The sequence below is a fragment of the Amborella trichopoda genome, chromosome 2, assembly GCF_054954075.1.
Source record: "Amborella trichopoda isolate Santa Cruz 75 chromosome 2, AtrichopodaSantaCruz75HAP2 v2.0, whole genome shotgun sequence".
NCBI classification, from domain to species: domain Eukaryota; kingdom Viridiplantae; phylum Streptophyta; class Magnoliopsida; order Amborellales; family Amborellaceae; genus Amborella; species Amborella trichopoda.
Window position 1 is genome coordinate 13,551,725 of NC_142337.1, and position 19,013 is coordinate 13,570,737.

General features: G+C 38.7%; 1 protein-coding gene across 3 annotated transcripts in view; it reads left to right on the plus strand.

Moving 5' to 3' along the window:
- The window catches only part of FTSH12 (FTSH protease 12), an 80,993-nt gene extending 67,285 nt beyond the window's left edge, over nucleotides 1-13,708 (plus strand). For all 3 annotated transcript variants that reach the window (XR_016049215.1, XM_011630175.3, XM_088858098.1), the window contains one exon: nucleotides 13,197-13,708. Coding sequence is in view for 2 of the 3 variants with exons in the window: in XM_011630175.3 (XP_011628477.2) it covers nucleotides 13,197-13,274 (78 nt within the window). In the remaining variant the exon portion in view is untranslated. The remainder of the gene's footprint in view (nucleotides 1-13,196) is intronic.
- Nucleotides 13,709-19,013: the final 5,305 nt, after the last annotated feature.

Sequence of the window (19,013 nt, forward strand, 5' to 3'; positions counted from 1 at the left end):
GAATCTACCAGACGGGCTTGCTCATAGGATTCAAGACTAGCAGTCAAGGTCCAACTTTCTCTCATCTGCAGCACGCAGATGGCACCCTTGTCCTCTTGGATGCCTCTGCTAGAGAGGTGGACACCGTGAAATTGTTCCTCCATTGCTTCCAGAAGGCAACGGGGTTCAAAGTAAACATGCACAAATCCAGACTGTTGGGTGTTGGTTTGACCTCTACGCAAGTCCGCGCCTTTGTGCTTAGCTGGGGATGCCAGTGGAGGACCTCCCTACCACCTACCTAGGTTTACCCCTAGGTCTAGGCAAACTAAAGAAAAGACATTGGTCGACTGTAATAGACAAGGTAGATAGACATTTGGCATGGTTGCAGGGTCGTTTCCTTTCCATGGCAGGTAGATCCACTTTGATTAAAGCCACTCGCGAACTCGCCAATCTACCTCATGTCCATCTTTCACATGCCTGCCTCAGTGGCCAATCGTCTCAACCAACTCATGAGGAATTTCTTATGGTCGGGACAAGGGGAAAAGCAGAAATACAACCTTGTATCCTGGGATTTGGTCTGCCGTCCCAAATCACAGGGTGGTCTTGGCATCAAAAACCTCCGTTCGCACACAATGTTGCCCTTCTAGAGAAATGGTGGTGGCCTCTTGCCAACCATCCGAGTGCCCTATGGGCTCAGGTCCTCAAGCACAAATACCATGTCGCTGTAGAAGATTGGCTACCTCATAGGACCCAGCGACATAACGCCTCAGATGCATGGAATTCTTTCTCTAAGGCATTTACCCTTTTTAATAGGTATATCAAGTTCATCCCTAGAGATGGATCAAGAGTCAAGTTCTGGACTGATCTGTGGTTGGGATCCACCTCCCTTATCAAACTATCCCTTCTCTTTTCTCCCTTACTCGCAATGCCAACTCTACTATAGCGGAAGAGGTAGTCCTGTCCGGAGACCGAAGAGTCTGGAGCCCCTCCTTTCGAAGGAGTTTAACTGATGAAGAGACCAGGGAGTTCCAGGTCCTAGCTTCTACCCTTCATTCTCGGTTCTTCTTGCCCCAAGGTAAGGATGCAATAGCTTGGACACTCCTACCCTCGGAAAAATTTTCAGTTGCCTCTTTCTATAAGAGTTTAGCAGCACAACCAACGCCCTCAGATTATCTTGCCTCGGCAATCTTAAAAGTGTGGAATTGCATAGCTCCACCTAAGGTTCAAACGTTTAATTGGCTGGCCTTTTCTCACGAAGCCCTCACGGTGGACAAACTCCAGCATAGAGGAGTCCAACTCCCCAACAGATGCGCTCTTTGCAAAAACAAAGAGGAAACCAACCTCCATCTCTTCATCCTTTGTGAATTTTCCTTTGAGCTTTGGGGTTCAGTACTTAATTTATTTGGTGTTAGTTGGGCTACCTCACCTTGGGTCAAGGACTTTTTTTCATATGACCTGGATTCAGGATGGCCCAAAGCAGGGAGAATCATGTGGAGGGCAGTGGTAGCAGCTATCATCTGGTCCATTTGGCTCGAGAGAAACTCTAAAATCTTTCGTTGAAGTAAACTCCAACCTCCGGCCATCTTCCAACGAGCTATATCTTCGGCAGTGTTTTAAAATGCAGGATGCGGCCCTGATGCGGTGGGGGGCCAATGCAGCTCGATGCGGCCTGGATGCGGGTGCATTGCGATGATGCGGTCAATAAATGTAAAAAATTCTAAAAAATCTAAAAAAATAAGTTAATGCATAGAAAAAAATATGAAGGTGATATATGTGATAGTAGTATTTTAGTTTAATGATTAACTTCAAAACTATTAGCTGTCGGAGATTCTGTATCCAGTTATCCACTATCCCCTGATAGAAACTAGAAACTAGGAACTTGAAACCAGCTTCATAAAGCATTCAACAATCAACAACCATAAGCACAAATTTTCACCATAAGCACAACCATCAACAACCACAAGTACAACCATAAGCACTACCATAAGCACAAAATAGTGATATTACAAAATACAAATCGAAAGTCAAGCTCAAGAAAAGTTAATAGTTAATAACTTAATACAATCATCCATTTTGAGAGTCAATTTTGAACTTTGAACTTCATGTTTTCAAATATTAGTCAGACAAGTCCTCTTGAGAGTCGTCATCAATATCATCCTCGACGGCCTCCATGTATTCTTCTTCATCGGTCTCCTCTGAGTTATCTTTCTTCTCGACCTCTGAAGCTAATGTGCGAGTGCGATTAGACCCAGCAGCTCCTCTACTCCTTTGTGCTCTAGTGTTAGGTCGATCTTCTTCATTAACCCCTGTTGCTAGCTCGACATCAAGCCATGTAAGATCCTTACCCTCACACGCTCTTGTCTTGGATCCAAACCAAATCATTCAACTTTTTCTGCTCTAACCTATTTCTTTTTTTTGTATGGAGCTGTGGTAGAAATTTGAAATCAGATAAATTAGATTTTAGATTAGAAAATTGAAATTCAAGAAATAAGGATTAAGGAATAAGGAGCAAAGGAGTTACATGCTCAAATGCACTCCAATTGCGCTCACAACCAGATGAGCTACATGTGAGATTCAACACTTGAATAGCGAGACGTTGTAGATTTGGTGTCTCGCTTTTATATAATGCCCACCATGCAGCTGTATAATATTTTATAATTTAGAATATAGTTAAAAATTAAGGGTATAAAATAAACAATGGAACTATACATAAAGTAAGAGACAAGTAAGATTATTTTTGGGCTTTTGGCCTTTACCTGGATCTGTAGTGTCCCTATTTCGAGTGGCAATATCTTTCCCAAAGGTTCCCAAGGCTAACTTGAACTTAATCAATTCATGGCTCTGGATCTCATTCTGAATATCTTTGTCTGGCACCAACCTCTCCAGCACATCTAAGAACCCACTATTTATTACACGATCTGACTCAATGGATGGGTGCTTGTAGTGAAGAGATGGGTTTAGATAATAACCGGTTGAATGGAGGTGGCTGTGAAGCTTGGTATCCCATCTCCTATCAATAATTTCAAGCATAGCCTTGCGCATATTTTTATCATCCTTTAAAACATCTTTTATTTCAGTTCTTGCCCTAGTCATTGCCTAATGTATGTAGCTCATGGCGGGCTTCGCATCACCATCAACCAGTCGAAGCACACTCACTAAAGGGTGAGCCACCTCCAATGCAATAATTATTTGACTCCAAAAAGATGTATTCAAAATAATTTTTTCAGCCTTTCTGCCATCCTTATGCTTTGACCATTTGCTTTGACTCCATTGCTCTGAAGCAAACATGGTCCTCAAGGCACTTTTTTGCTTGGCTAGGCTTCGAAGAGTGAGAAATGACGTGGCAAATCTAGTGATATCCGGTCTCACTAATTCTCTCTTCTTTGTAAAAGACTTCATCATACTTAGGACTATGGTGTGATTGTAAATAAATCCAACAACAAACATAGCTCTTGAAATCACCCCGCTAAATAAAGATGTACCCATTTCCTTAAGCATAAGAACACAGTGACCTGCACAAGGTGTCCGAAACATATGCTTCCTTTCAAAGTCAAGAAATGCCCAGCTGCAGCATAGTTGGCACCATTGTCAATGACAATTTGTACCACATTTTGCTCCCCAACAAAATCGACAATCTCATCCATCAAGCCAGATAAGTATATACCATCATATGACTTGTCTGATACATCAATAGGCTTAACAAAAAAAATACCTGTTGGGCAGTTAACCAAAAAATTAATGAATGCCCTTGATTTCCCATCGGACCAACCATCACACATAATAGTGGCCCCATATTTCTCCTACCCTTCTCTCTGAGAAATCAAAATTTTATTCACATTAAATATAGCATCCTTCAACAAGGGCTCCCTAATCTCATGTAGTGAAGGAGGAATAAGTCTTGGGCCATATTGCCCAATTGCCTGGACCATATATGTAAAACTATCCAGAGTTATAGTATTAAAAGGAATCTATTGGCCCTTTAGAGACAGGTGTTTTTCTCTCAGCACTACCACCAATATTTATAACCCTCTCTCTTGAGGTTGGAGTATGAGTACCCCTTTGCCTCATAGCAACTTCAAACACATCATCATCATCATCATCATCATCATCATCATCATCATCATCATCATCATCAACATCATCAAATAATTGCATATCATCAAGTAATTCCTTTCTTTTCTTTTCTTTTTTTCTCTTTATCCGTTTTCAATCTATCCAAATATTCTCTAATCTCCTTTTTTATATCATCTGTAGCTCGTGGGCATGCTCTTTTCCCAGAAATTCCGGCTAAATGCTCTTTTTGTCGAAAAATACCACCCATATAAGTATTTCCACAGAGCAAGCATATCACGCAATTTCTATCTTTCGGATTTTTAGTTTAGCATATTTTCAAGCCGGATCATTGTTAGTAGAAGATTGGAAAGAAGACATTGCCCCAAAAATAAGTATAACAGTATTATTGTACAAGAAGGAATAAAAAGTTACCGACTCTGTGAAGTAGTGCTCGATTTCTTCACAGCCTCTGAAATCCCCAATTTCTTATCACAAATTCATCTTAACATCCCCAAATCAACAATAAAAGGCATCAAATGAACATTCAAGTATCAGACAACTGCTAAATCCAAGATTTGGATGAAAAAAAGATTTTCGCCAAATTTTTTTTTTCCTTCGATTTGATGCAAAAAAAGCCACAAAAGTGGCTGGAAATCTTCGATTAGGGGGTATAGTAACCCCCCAAACAGTTTCCCTAAACATTGGAACAAAAAAAAGACCATTTTGCCCCTCCTTAAGGAGTAAAATCGAAAAAAAATTTCATGGAACAGGGCGAGATGTTGTCTGATGCGCCCATGATGCGAGATGCGGCCGCATCTGTCAAAAGCGCATATGCGCCTGAACGGGATGTGGATGCGAGCGCATCCCGCATGATGTGGCCGCATATGCGGTGATATGGCCGCATTTTAAAACACTGATCCTCGGTCATCTTTTGGGCCTCTAGCCACAAGACTTTCGCGGGCATTCCAAGGAGTTTCCTCCTCCCCCAATGGCTCAACCTCCTTCACCTTCAACCGCAATCTGTCACAAGGCCCAATAATTGGCAGCCCCCTCCTCAAGGAACACTCAATTTGAATTTTGATGGGTGTTCCTTAGGCAACCCAGGCCCAGCGGGGGCAGGAGGTATCTATAGAGACCATGTAAGTTCTGCCCTTCTTGGATGTTTAGAATACATAGGCACCAAGGATTCCACTCAAGCAGAAAGTTTGGCCTTATTAATAGCGCTGAAAAATTTTAACCTTTCATGGGGTTCTCACCTCATAGTCGAAGGGGATTCCTATAACGTAATCTCCTAGGCTAGCGGTCCTACCCCCCCCCCCCCCCCCCACCTTGGCACCTTATTTGTATCTTTGACGAGATTCAGTACATTTGCAGGGGTATGGACATCTCTTGGACGCATATCTGGAAGACGTCCAACGTGTACGCAGATCGGTTGGCGAAAGGAGCTAGAAGACAGGGTCCCCCTCTTTTTGACGCAAGACTGGGAGCAGCCTGACAGTTTGCCTAGCCTTTAGACCTTTCTTTGCACAGGAGCTTTGAAAGCTTTATCGTCAATCACTGTAACAGGGCGGCTCTCTAAGCCCTTATTTTTGGCTTTTCTTTACTTCACAGTTTTTCTAAGATACCGTATATTGTCGTAACATCCTTTTACAAACCTGACCCATCGATTTTTTACTGAGTCCTTGCCTGTGGGTGACTGCGGAACTGTGCATTTGTAATTTCTTTCTCTTTTAGTACAAGTTATCGTTCTGTCAAAAAAAACTTGGGGAACACAAAAAACATTTAAAAATAAAAAATTGTAATTGATCTCTCTCTTGACCTGTTTGTCATTCCCCTCACTCTCTCTCTATTGCTCCCTCTCTCAGTCGCTCCCTCCCTCCTCTCTCATCTCTCTCCCCTCCCACCCTCCCTCTGTCTTTGTTCATCTCTTTCTTTAGAATTTGCAACATAAAACCCCTGTACTTCATATTGCACTTTCATGGCAAGGCACTGCAACTCAAGGCTTCCTTCCCTGAACTTATCCGCCAAACCTTTTTCTCTCAAATCAAGGAGCCATTCGTCTATACTGTGGAGACCTAATAATGATGCTTGCAAGTCCTTCAAAGAGAGAGAGAGAGAGAGAGAGAGAGAGAGGGAGATCTGAGGGAGAGAGGGGCCTGTGGGGATGGAGAGAGAGAGAGAGAGAGAAGGGGGGGGGGGAGGGACTGTGGGGAGATGTGGCCAAAGGGAGGTCACATGGCTGGGGATGTGGCCAAATCATTTGTCCCTCTTCCTTTTCATGTATTTTTGGGTTTTTTTATTTTTTATTTTTAATTGTGTACTACTCAGGTAAGTCACTTAGACTCGCCCGAGTAATTTGGCTCAGGCCAAGGGCTCGCTGATCTAAATTACATCACATGTTACTCATTTGTAACGGGTTGATGCATTTAGTTGAAATTAAAGTAGAGAAGAAACTAGTTTGATAGGAGCTAGAGAGAAATAGAGGAAAGAAAATAAAGGAGAGAGAGAGAGAGAGAGAGAGAGAGAGAGACATATGAGAGATAGAGAAATAGACTAGGAAAGTAAGTGGCTCACCTTTCTTATAAAATAATAACCTTTATTACAACTTATGGACAATATTGTCATTATTTACAGACATAAGACAAGTAAGGACTAAACAAAAGATAAATGATAGTTTTGTCCACCAAATACAATAAAGCTTATTCTTTTTATTTCCAACACTCCCCCTCAAGTTGGTGCATAGATATCAATCATGCCCAGCTTGCTTGAGATATCATGTAATTTGTCCTGTCCAGCAGCTTTAGTCAAGATATCTGCAAGTTGATTTTTAGACAGCACATGAGGAGTCTGAATGATCTTGTAGCAACCTTCTCTCTGATGAAGTGACAATCTACTTTAATGTGTTTAGTCCTTTCATGAAAAACATGATTTTCTACGATATGAATCACTTCTTCATTGTTACAATATAGATTCATGGAAAGCTTAACTTTAACACCCAAATAAAAAAGAAAACTTTTAATCCACATTACTTTGCATGTACCATGAGCCATTGCTCTGTATTCTGCTTCAGCACTTAATATTGCCACCACATTTTGCTTCTTGCTTTTCCAAGTCACCAAGTTTCCCTTCCAAAATGAAGGTACAAATAGCCAGTTGTGGATCTTCTATCAATTTGGCAACCAGCCCAATCAGCATTTGTGTAAACTGCAACATCGGGATGTCTTTGATTTGAGAAAAATATCCCTTCCTTGATGATACTTGAGATATCTTAATATTCTGTACACAACATTGAGGTGGGGTTTATGTGGTGTATGCATAAACTGGCTGACCATGCTAACCACATAAGAAATGTCTGGTCGGGTGATTATGAGATATATAAGCTTGCCCACCAATCGTTAATACTGATTAGGATCTTTGAGTAGCTCTCCCTTTTGTCCATGAAGCTTATGATTAACTTCTATAGGAGTATCCGTAGGACTTAATCCCAACATCTCGTTTGTTGTAACAAGTCCAACACATATTTTCTCTAGGAGATGACTATCCATTTTTTTTATCTCGCTACTTCAATTCCCAAGAAATACTCAAGGGGTCCTAAATCTTTGATATCAAACGCCTTGCATAAATAAGATTTAAGATCTTGATGTCCTTCAGATTATCCCTTGTCATGACAATATCATCAACATACACAATAAAGGCAATAATTCCAGCAGTATCCTTCTTCACAAATAGTGTATAATCAGCTTGACTCCTTTTAAACCCAAATTTCAGTAGTGCCTCACTGAATTTTTTTAAATCATACTTTAGCAGGTTGTTTAATTCCATATATTGCCTTCATTAACTTGCAAACCTTTTTTGTCTTCCCCTTAATCTGAAAACCATGGGGCATGGCCATATAGATTTTTTCTTGGATGTCTCCATGTAAGATTGCATTCTGTTTTTTTGTCCTCATGTAAAAATGCATTCTTAACATCTAGCTGATGGAGGGGCCATAATTTATTCGCTGCTAGTGAAAGAATGATCCTCACAGTGTTCAACTTGGCCACAGGCGCAAAGTGTCTTGGTAGTCTATACCAGGAGTTTGGATGAAATCTTTTGCAACTAACCTTTCTTTGTACCTTTCAATGGTACCATCAGCTTTGTATTTTACAATGAATATCCATTAACATCCTACGACCTTCTTCCCTTTAGGAAGGTTAGTGATTTCCCATATATTATTCTGCTTAAGTGCTCGCATCTCGTCACCCATGGCAGTTTTCCATTGAAGTTGTGAAAGTGCTTCTGCAACACTGGAAGGTATTCGAACAGAAGACAAAGCAGATATGAAGGCATAATGAGAGGGAGACACATAATTGTAGGATATGAAGTTTCCTATTGGATGTTGAATTTAAGAATATGCACCCTTGCGAATGGCAATAGGTAAGTCAAAACTAGGACTCTCTAAGAGGGTGACAGAGTTATCTAGGTCAGGAACAATTTCTGATTCCGGGTTAGCGTTTGAGGTATGATCGCTTAGAACTTCGGGTTGTACCATTTTCTTTCTATTGGTATACGTCTTCAACTCCTTCTCTGGATGTGCACCATTCCTTTCAGATAAACCACTCTCTTCAGATAAAAGTGGTGTGGGAATTGGAAGGGAAACAACTGATGTTCTCTCTTCACTAAACTGTATTTTATTCACCCCTTGAAGCGAGCATTCATGACCTGTAAGAAGAAGTATGAACAAATTCAAAGATAGTGACATCCATGGATACATAACGGACCTTGGTAATAAGATCATAACACTTGTATCCCTTTTGATGAGATGGATACCCCTAAAGAATACATTTGGTAGCTTTAACATCAAGCTTGTCCCTCTTTAGACCAAGGATGCAGACAAAACATATGCATCCAAACACCGTGGGAGGTACAGGGAACATGGTTGAGTTGGGATGAACAAGTTCAGTGCAAGATTTTCACTTAAGAAATGAGAGGGCATGCGGTTTATTAAAAAGGCAGCAATGAGAACTGCTTCAGACCATAAAATTTTTGGAACTTCCATTCGTAGTAAAAGAGATCTGGTGACTTTCAACAAGTGTGTTCTTTCTCTCAGTTGTACCATTCTGCTGAAGTGTGTATGGACACGTTCTTTGGAACTCAAACCCTTGATCAAGAAGATAATCTCTGAGTTTGTTTGACACATACTCACCCCCATTGTCAGACCACTAGACTTTAACTTGTGCATCATATTGAGTTTTAACCATTTTGTGATGACCTTGGAATAGATTAGCAACTTCATCTTTGTGTTTTATTAGATAGACAGTTGTAAGTCTAGAACATTCATCCACAAATGTAACAAAGAAACGAAATCCAAACATAGATGCAACTGGTGAAGGACCCCACATATCAGAGTAAAGGAACATCACTCTTTTTATTGATACTAATAGGAAATGAAGTTCTACAATTTTTTGATGCACATCAAAGTGTATAAGGAATGGTGCACTAATGTAAATATACCTGATTGTACAATACGAGACTTAGAGGAGGAAGAAGGGTCTTGAATGGAAGTCTATTGCTTGAGATCCAGGAGCTTTCTTTTAGGAACAATCACCAACTCTTCTTGAGGATCAAAGGAGATGGTATCTTGCTGCCCTTGAGTAACTGGGGCAGTACTTTCATTGATTGTTACTGAATTTTCCCTAGGAAAGATTGGCCTTGGATGTCCAACCAAATCCCAACATCTTTCCCTTGTGTGTCGAGTCTCCCCATATTGGGTGCACTTTAATATGCCCTTCCCTTGTGTGTCGAGTCATCATTTGGTAATAGACTTGGAATAGAGTAGCAACTTCATCTTTATGTTTCATTAGATAGGCAGTTGTAATTCTAGAACAATCATCCAAAAATGTAACAAAACAATGAAATCCAAACATAGATGCAATTGGTGAAGGACCGCACACATTAGAATATATAAGAGAGAAAGGAACATCACTCTTTTTATTGATACTGATAGGAAATGAAGTTCTACAATTTTTTGATGCACATCAGAGTGTATAAAGAATAGTGCACAAATGCAGATACACCTGTTTGTACAATGTGAGACGTAAAGGAAGAAGGGTTTCAAATGAAAGCCTGTTGCATGAGATCCAGGAGCATTATTTAGGAATAATCACCGACTCTTCTTGAGGATCAAAGGAGATGGTATCTTGCTACCCTTGAGTAATTAGGTCAGTACTTTCATTGATTGTTATTGAATTTACCTTTGGAATGTTTGGCCTCGGGCGTCCAACAAGATCCCGACATGTTTCCCTTGTGTGTCGAGTCTCCCCACAGTGGGTGCACTTTAATTTGTCCTCATCAAATGTAGGGTTTCCATGGGTAAGTCCAACACCTCGGTTTCCACCACGGCTCCCAAAACATCATCCAGCTCGATTACCACTAGACCTTATAACTAGAGCGAATCTTTCAGTTTCACTCGTAGACACTGCCATTATCTTGCGTCGAATTCCTTCATATTGAAGAAGGGAGAAAACAGTACCAAGTGATGGAAAAGTCTCGCCACCAAGAACATTTGCCCTAATTGTTTTATACTCTCTACTAACTCCCCTCAAAATATAAAAAATATTCCTTTGTTCCAATCTCTCTCTATGTTCCTTTGCATAAGAACATTGTATGGGCTAATGTTGGTCCCAAAGACCACGTAGATGATAGTCTCCCAATGGCAACTCACCTTGTTTAAAATCATTGATTTGCTGCACCAATTCATAAACCCTAGCAATAATTATTTATTTTTGGAATAGAACTCAAAGACTGCTTCCCATATTTCTTAGAGATATTGCAGTTCATAAGCGACCAATTCATAGTAGGCTGCTTAGAAAATAGTATCCAATCCATAATAGCCATATCTTCAGCCTCCCAGTCTGCATATTTAGCATCCTTCATGTCAAGTTTTTCCACATGGTTGTCAATGTATCCCAGTTTTTTCTTTCCACCCAAAAATAGGCTAATCGACTTGGCCCATTCTAAATAGTTGGTACCATCAAAACTGATTGTGGTGATTTGGGGTTCAGATGCCTCCATATTTGATGTCTATAGAGACATTCTCTACTGTCGTTAAGATCTGGTTACACCCTTAGGTCTTAATCAACAATTGAGATCAAGGTACACGCTTTGATCTTTTCAAATAAAAAGTTTTACAAATCTGGTTACACCCTTAGATCTGATCACACTCCCTTTTTTCCCCAAAAACATAAAAAAACAGCACTAACAGTAGTTCTTTGATTGCGGCATACGAACCCTAACCCATACAACTAGGTTTTCGAATAAATACTTGTTTGGTATCCATAATCATAAAATAAAAAAATAAAAAAAAACTCACCTCCATTGGCACATATACTAATGGAAAAAAGTTAGGGCATGATGACATTATCTAACTGAAAGGATGATGTCATCCCTAAACACAGTTCATGCACACCTTTTTGAAGATCGACCCCCTACTACAATATTGTGCTACACTAACGTGCTACAGTACGTGCTGCAGTAACATGTTACAGTACCATCCTTACTGATCGTCTGGCTCTGATACTAAGTTGGATTAAAGTAGAGAAGAAAACAGTTTGGTAGAATTTAAAGAGAAAAAGAGATGAAAGAAAATAAAGATGATGAAGGGAGAGAGAGAGAGAGAGAGATGTGTGAGAGATAGAGAGATAGAGAGGGGTAGTAAGTAGCTTAGAGGTTACTTGTGGCCTCTACCACTCTTATAACATTAAGTAATAACTTAATCACAACTTATGGACAATTCTACCCTTATTTAGAGACATTAGACAAATAAGGACCACACAAAAGATGAGTGGCAATCTTGTCCATCAAATATAATAAAGCTTATTCTTATTCAAACTTAACTTTATATATATATATATATAAACTAAAAAACGCCTATAGGAGAAATGCTACAGTGTTTCACCTCCGTCATGGACTTGCTATGTCCGTGGCGGCTTATTGAACGGACTCGCAACGGTTCCGCGTGAATTTTTTAACTACCACGGTTCCGGCGGTTGAAAAACACATGCCGTCCGATTTTTTCAGACAGCGATTGGCCTATGGGCGAAATCACTGTAGCATTTCGTCCATTGGCGTTGCGTAGATGCTTCGACATATATATATATATATATATATATATATATATAAAACTAAAAACCGCCTATAGGCGAAATGCTACAATGTTTCACCTCTGTCATAGACTTGCTATGTCTGTGGCGGCTTATTGAATAGACTCGCGACGGATGGCGTCGTCCGTTGCAGTTCCGCGTGAATTTTTGAACCACCACGGTTCCGGCGGTCGAAAAGCAAACACCGTCCGATTTTTTCAGACGGCGATTGGCCTATTGGCGAAATCACTGTAGCATTTCGTCCATTGGCGCAGCGTAGATGCTTCCATAAATATATATATATATATATATATATATGTATATATATAAAATAAAGGTTATTCCTTTTTTTTCCAACACATTTACCACTGCTTTACTTATTGATGAACCAAATGGATTATACTTCACTTGTCTCGCCTTTTAAGACACTAGAAATGACTACCTCTGACTCTACTGTTCCAGTGTTCGGTGATTTTATTTTGTACTCCTCTTCAAACTAATGTTAAACTTCTATTTACATCTGGTAATGCTTCTACTCAAGTGAATGTCATTGTTACCTACTTGTCTTCTCTCATTGATTCAAATTTGTTTGACTCCACCTGAATCAGCTCATGAGCATTTTGGGCTACATAGATTGTCCTTCCTGGTCTGGTTCCTCTTTCTCCTTGGACCCAAATGTTCACCCAAATGCACACATGCATTAAGCATCTGAAATCTAAAAGACCAAAGTTATGTCTATTTTAAGAATGTACACATATCCATGTATAATTGAACTTGGGACAGAAATTTTCATGGAATACTCAAATTACTAGGCATATTAAGCGCTAAGTTATGCAATGGCTTCATTTTTTTATTAGTTACTTGATGCTGGGCCCTCGTACAAATTACTGGGCATATTCAGTGCTAAGCAATGCAATGGCTTCCTTTTTTTTACTAGTGTAGCTTATTCTAACATTTTAGGGCTTTCTTGGCATGCCGTAGCTTTTTCTTTTGTTTGGTATGATGATTCCTACACTGTTGCCGCTTTATTGCCGAATTTGACAGGAGGGACCTATGCCAGTCAACAATAAATTACGTTATCGTCCACTTGATGTATACCCTGCACCCCTTCACAGATGTTAAAGAGTTATTTGTTTGATGGGAGTGGTACAGTTCTGAGCCACCTGGGAAGATTTGGCCATTGATTTGTATGTGTGATGCACTGCAAAGAAAGCTTCTTTTGGGGTTAAGAAGCAAGCAATGCCACCTATGCTTGTGATCTTCCAAGTTTTGACCCCATTTTGATCTGTATCCAACAAGTAATGCAAAATCAAAGTGGAAAACTTCCAGGGGAACCTGGGATAAATCTGAGCAATCCAGTTTCTTCAGGTTGGTTGTTTTGGCAGATCACTTGCCTGCAATATGTCTGGGTACAAAATATCTGTCCCTTTGTAATTTTTCTTCTATTTCTGTCCTGGAGTATCTATTTTACATAATGCCAACAAGGAATAAATGTTACATTGTATTATCAAAATTCACTAGGGTGGCTTAAAGATGTTTATGTTTACAGATGTTCATTTCTGCATCATGAGTGAGACTAGAGTGTGAGGCTCATGTGAGTATGAACCATGGGTTTCTCGTATATATGTGTACATGTGCATATCCATGTGTTGTGCATATGTATGTATGTACATTTGTGTACGGATTCTCATGCATATGTTTTTGCACCCGTTCATGATTTGAAAATTGTCGGTGTTTCAAATGCATGACAAAAAAGCTTTGCTAGTGGAGGTGAGATAAATTCTGATGCTGAATTTTAAAAATGGAAGCTCAGTGGAAAAACAACCTAGTAAAGTTGAAACTAACTAGGAATCAGGCTTGGGTCAAGGCAGTAGCAGCTGGGTTTTCATAGCACTATGTCTCAAGTTCTATTCCTGTGTAACCTTGTCAAAAAAAGAAGTTGAAACCAATTCTTTTTGCTCTAGGCGTTGGGAATGTAAAAGTGTGCGAGTCAGTTTTATTCAGTGGCTCCTTTGGAATTTGGAAGCACTTGTAAATTCTCCTCAGCCTAAGAAAGATTAAAGATTCTCTCTTACATGATGATGCTATGAATCTTTGAAAATCTCTTCTTAAACTGGTGCCATCAGAACTTAACCGGACCAGCTGATCAAGCTGCCAACTGGTCTTCAAACTAGTTCAGTCCAGTGTTTTTTTTTTTTTGAAATTGTAGCTGGTTCATTCAGTTAAAATATGAATCTTAAAATTTTTTAGGTTCTCTGTGTTTTAGGGGTTCTGCCTGATTCTTATTGGCCCAACAAGGTTGATGATCCATTGAACTGCTATAGGAACTGGGCAAACACTTTTCTGGTATGGTGTCAGGTCCGGTTTTGGTGAACTTCTCTGAAAATCTGTTACTCCTGAAAACTTCTCTTCAGGATTATTTATTCTAATAATTAAAAATTTTAAGAAGATTATCGTATATAACACTCACGTTCTTTTTTTTAACTTAATATTCATGGACCCCCTATCGTACATCTTAGCTTTCTTTTTACATGTATTTCTCCTGATTCCTTGATATGTTCCCCCAACATTTTTTTATGGAAAAGGACGTGAACTCTTGAAACTATAATCTCAATTAACCTTTGGTCTTATAAATATCTCATGGAACCTCTTAAGTTAAACAAAAAAAAAAAACATCCAACCCCATTTTTGTCTTTTTTTTTTTTTGTCTAAATTATAAAATTTACTTTTCTTTTGTTTCTTAATCACCCGGTTATCTAAATTATGGAAAATCTCTCTTTCTTGACCTATGGACCTCTTCCTTCTACTATCTCTTGCAACTTTTTTAGATCTCTTTCATCTCGTGAACCTTGCAAGTTAACTTTTTTAGATCTCTCTCATCTCTAGCAACCTTTTTAGATCTCTGTCGTGTTGTCAAATTAAATGTACAGATATCAATTGGACGCGGTTATCATGCAGCCAGCCTTCATATTATAGAAATGTGGGGTTGGCAACAAATATATATTTAAACTATTATTTGATCCTAATTTTTAGAGTATATATAATCTTTAAGGATTGTAGACAGGGAGACTATTTATGTTGTGTACAAGGAGGTCACAATTACTTATAACCATCCGATGTGAAATCTGATAGCTTGGATGTATCATAAAGTTCGAGAAATTTTTTTTAATATTTTGACCTTGGTCAATGAAATAAATGTACCTATCAAATTTCACATCTGGTGGTCAAGGTTAATTGTGATCATTTTGTACCAAAGGTAAATAGTCTTATTATATATTTTCACTAATATTTGACATTGAGATCATGAATTTGAAAATAAAAAAAAATTGAAAATTATAAATAATAATTATATTAACAAAAACATTTTTGCCGTTAGGTACAATTGCTTTAGATGGACCACCTATTTCAAAGCAATACCGTAAGAAACCAAGTTGTGTCCTGAATCTTTTCTTATGGAATCCTTGCCTGCTCAGCCGCAAGACCAAGTAAGAATGATAGCTTTACTTTCAATTTTCTCCATTTTTTTCATGCTTACTGGTTTTCCTTCTTTCACCCCTACAATAACAACCAAACCCACCCCATCGGGACTAATTCATATGTCCCAGTAATTCCTTTAAATCAATCGCCATTCTCTCTCCAATCTGTATCTAAACTAGTGTTCACAAAATCGAACAGGAATGGTTAACCGGACATGGGTTCAGAAGCGCTTTAACCGGCTTAACAGATAAATTGATCGATTCAACCATTCTAACCGGGCAAGTCTCATACGGTCAAAAAAGTGTTAAAAAATAAAAAAGATACAAAAAAAAAATCTACTAAAATATGATAAGCATATAAAGAATGATTAAAACAAAACACATTCAAATGATGCTGAAAATTAATGAAAAAAATGGATTTTAACAAACCAGTTTTTGAATTAAAGTGGGTATTAATGATCAAAACAATTTTTAAGCTCTACTATAATGTAAATAATATTAAAAAAATGCATCACCAACCAAATTCTTTATTTTTGTGAATTTATATACATTTTTTTTTTTAATATTGGTTGATCACCAAAGCTACCCAAAACTAGAACCGCCTAGATCTAATCAGGTGGTTAGTGGTTAGATTGCCCGATTTTTCCAACAGTGATCCAAACCCAACATAGATGGAATCGAATCGTTTGATAAGTGGAACCGCATTGAATTTCACCAGATTATCTGGGGTCTTGCCCGTGGTGTTGTCGAGTTGAAGCTTTTTTTTTGTGTGTTTTAGGCCGTATTTTTTTTATGTTTCCCAGCTCTATCCCTGCCACGATCCAAGAGGAGCTTATCCACGAGCCAGCATCTTTTCAATTGCAACCGGCAACTAAAATAAGGGTGATGATGGCTTACTTTTGGTGTTTATGTATGATAATTTTACAACATTTTAACAGAAGCTCCCAAAGTCAAATTTTGTGTTCTTTCATTCCCTCCAAGAGGATTTTGTATAGATATTATTTCAGTAGGTTTTAAACCTACAATCTCAAGGTTGTAAGAAGTGCTTTTTAAATTGAGGATTAAGCCTTTCAAATAGGAAAAGTTTATATAAGGTTGCAACCTTAAAATGTAGTACATATGCACCTCAATAATCCATCGGAAAAGGTTGTTTTAATGTTGAAAGACCCTCTAATTGATCATCTCGACATCGAGATCCATGAATGTATAAAAAAAAGATTTTGAGTCTCAAAAATAGTGCATCTTGCAACACATTATCTAGACCGTCCATTTTCAAGATTTTCACATGTTTATAGATTTGGAGTTTAAAATTTTATAATTAGATATGAAAATACATTTTTAGATAATCCTAAAAAAAATTTACACTAAAATTACATGTTATAATAAAGTGTGGAAGTATGCCTTTAATTTGATTGTTTAAGATTGCAACCTTATTGAAACCGCACCCTTTCAAATATCATTAATCCCAATGAAATAAGGAAAGTGTATGTTGTGTTAGTGGATAAAGTTGTTGGGCTGTGTCCCCTCACATCTGGATCAGTCCTTTTTATAATGGAGGGCACACATGTCACCCAACTCTTAATTTTCAGACAAGATCTACACCATCCATTGTAAATGGACAGTCCATATAAAAGACAATCCCATAATTGCTTCCCCCAAATACACACAAAATAGATACACCCATAATTATTCAAATTCACCTGTGATATTGAAAAAATTTCCATATGCAGGTACCATGTGCTATGGTCCGCTACTGGTGTAAGCTTTTTCTTCAAGAACCTGTGTGGTACATTGTTGTGTAATCGTTGACATAATAACTATCATGTGTCTCAATCCAAAGGAGCATGTTAATAAATTACCATGTGCCTCAATCCAAAGGAACATATTTATTTAGTGCATCATGTGCCTTAATCCAAAGGAAGGTATTTATTTAGAGGTTTCTAATTTAGTCATTTCTATCAAATAAAAAAGATGCCCCTTATATTTCTAAGGAATGCGGTTGGTATTAGGCACCAACCTCAAATAAGGTGCACTTCAAACCTTATTCAAAGATAGAGTTCTAGTGCCAACAACCTTTATGCTGGCCTGAACTCTTTTATTTATTTATTTATTGAAATTTCAAGATTACTTTTATTATATAGGGAGTCACACTCTTCATCATCCAATCATTTTTCTAACTATTTGAGATTGATTACTCGAATCCTGGTATATCATTCTGCTCTATCAAAGACCATGCTCATGTGAGGTCATAAGTTGCCATATTTTTTGTCACTACTTCCAACCATGTCTTTTTGGGTTTTACCTTTTTGCCTTTTTCTAGCCTTCCACTTGAGCAAATTAGCACATCCTAACAAGTGCTATACTGGGTCTACACTGCACATGGCTATGTAACCTATGTCTACTTTCTCTCATCTTATCACCTATTAGAGCCATACCTAAGTTCTTACGAATGTATTCATTTCAAAATTTATTCCTTCTTGTCTTACTACTCATCTATTTTGACATCATCATCTCATCTACACTTATCCTATAAGCATGTTGTTTCTTGATCGCCCAACATTCTCCCCTATAAAGCAAAGCTGGTCTCACAGTTGTCCTATAGAACTTCCTTTTGAACTTCATTGATATGCGGCGATAACATAAAACTCTAGTTGCTTATCTCCACTTTGCACACTCAACTCTGGTTGCTTAAAATAGTAAAAAGAGCGGAAGAAATAGGTTCCTACTTCTAAAAATAACCATCCTAGACAAACAAAATACGTCTACATCACAGCTAACTATGACCCCAGCAAAGCTAATCATCGCAACATCCACAACTATGGAGCTCTCTAAACTCCTCCACTCAACCTAAACCCTCAATATATGACATCCCATAAACAATAACCTCACTTGCTGGGTTTGGGGCATTTCAACAACCAGCACTATACTGGCAACACCCATAATTGGTGGCGCACCAATGGGGATTGGCGCACTACTAGCGTCCACAAAATAGTGTTTATAAGGAATGGGTTGGAGAGAGGTGGGAGAGAGAAAAGAAAAAAGAGGAAAAGCATTGGAGAAAGGCTAAGAGAGAACACAAATGGGAAATCTCGAAATAGTGACTTTCAAGTTACTGCATCAGACTATTCATAGAGGTCGATACCCCAATAAGAAAGCATTGGCCTCCACGACATGGTGTAGGCATACCGTTAATTAGGCCATTCCCCAACTTGGGCGTTAACTCGAGTTGGTCAAATACAAGGGGCCACCAGGCCCTCAGATCCCTAAAGACCCAAGAAGCCCCTCAACAGGGTGTAAGGACCCCTTAGGAGAGAAAACTCCATTGTAGGCGTTAACTTTTCTTGGCGAGTAGAAAGTTGGGGATGAGGGGAAAAGTCGAAAGCTT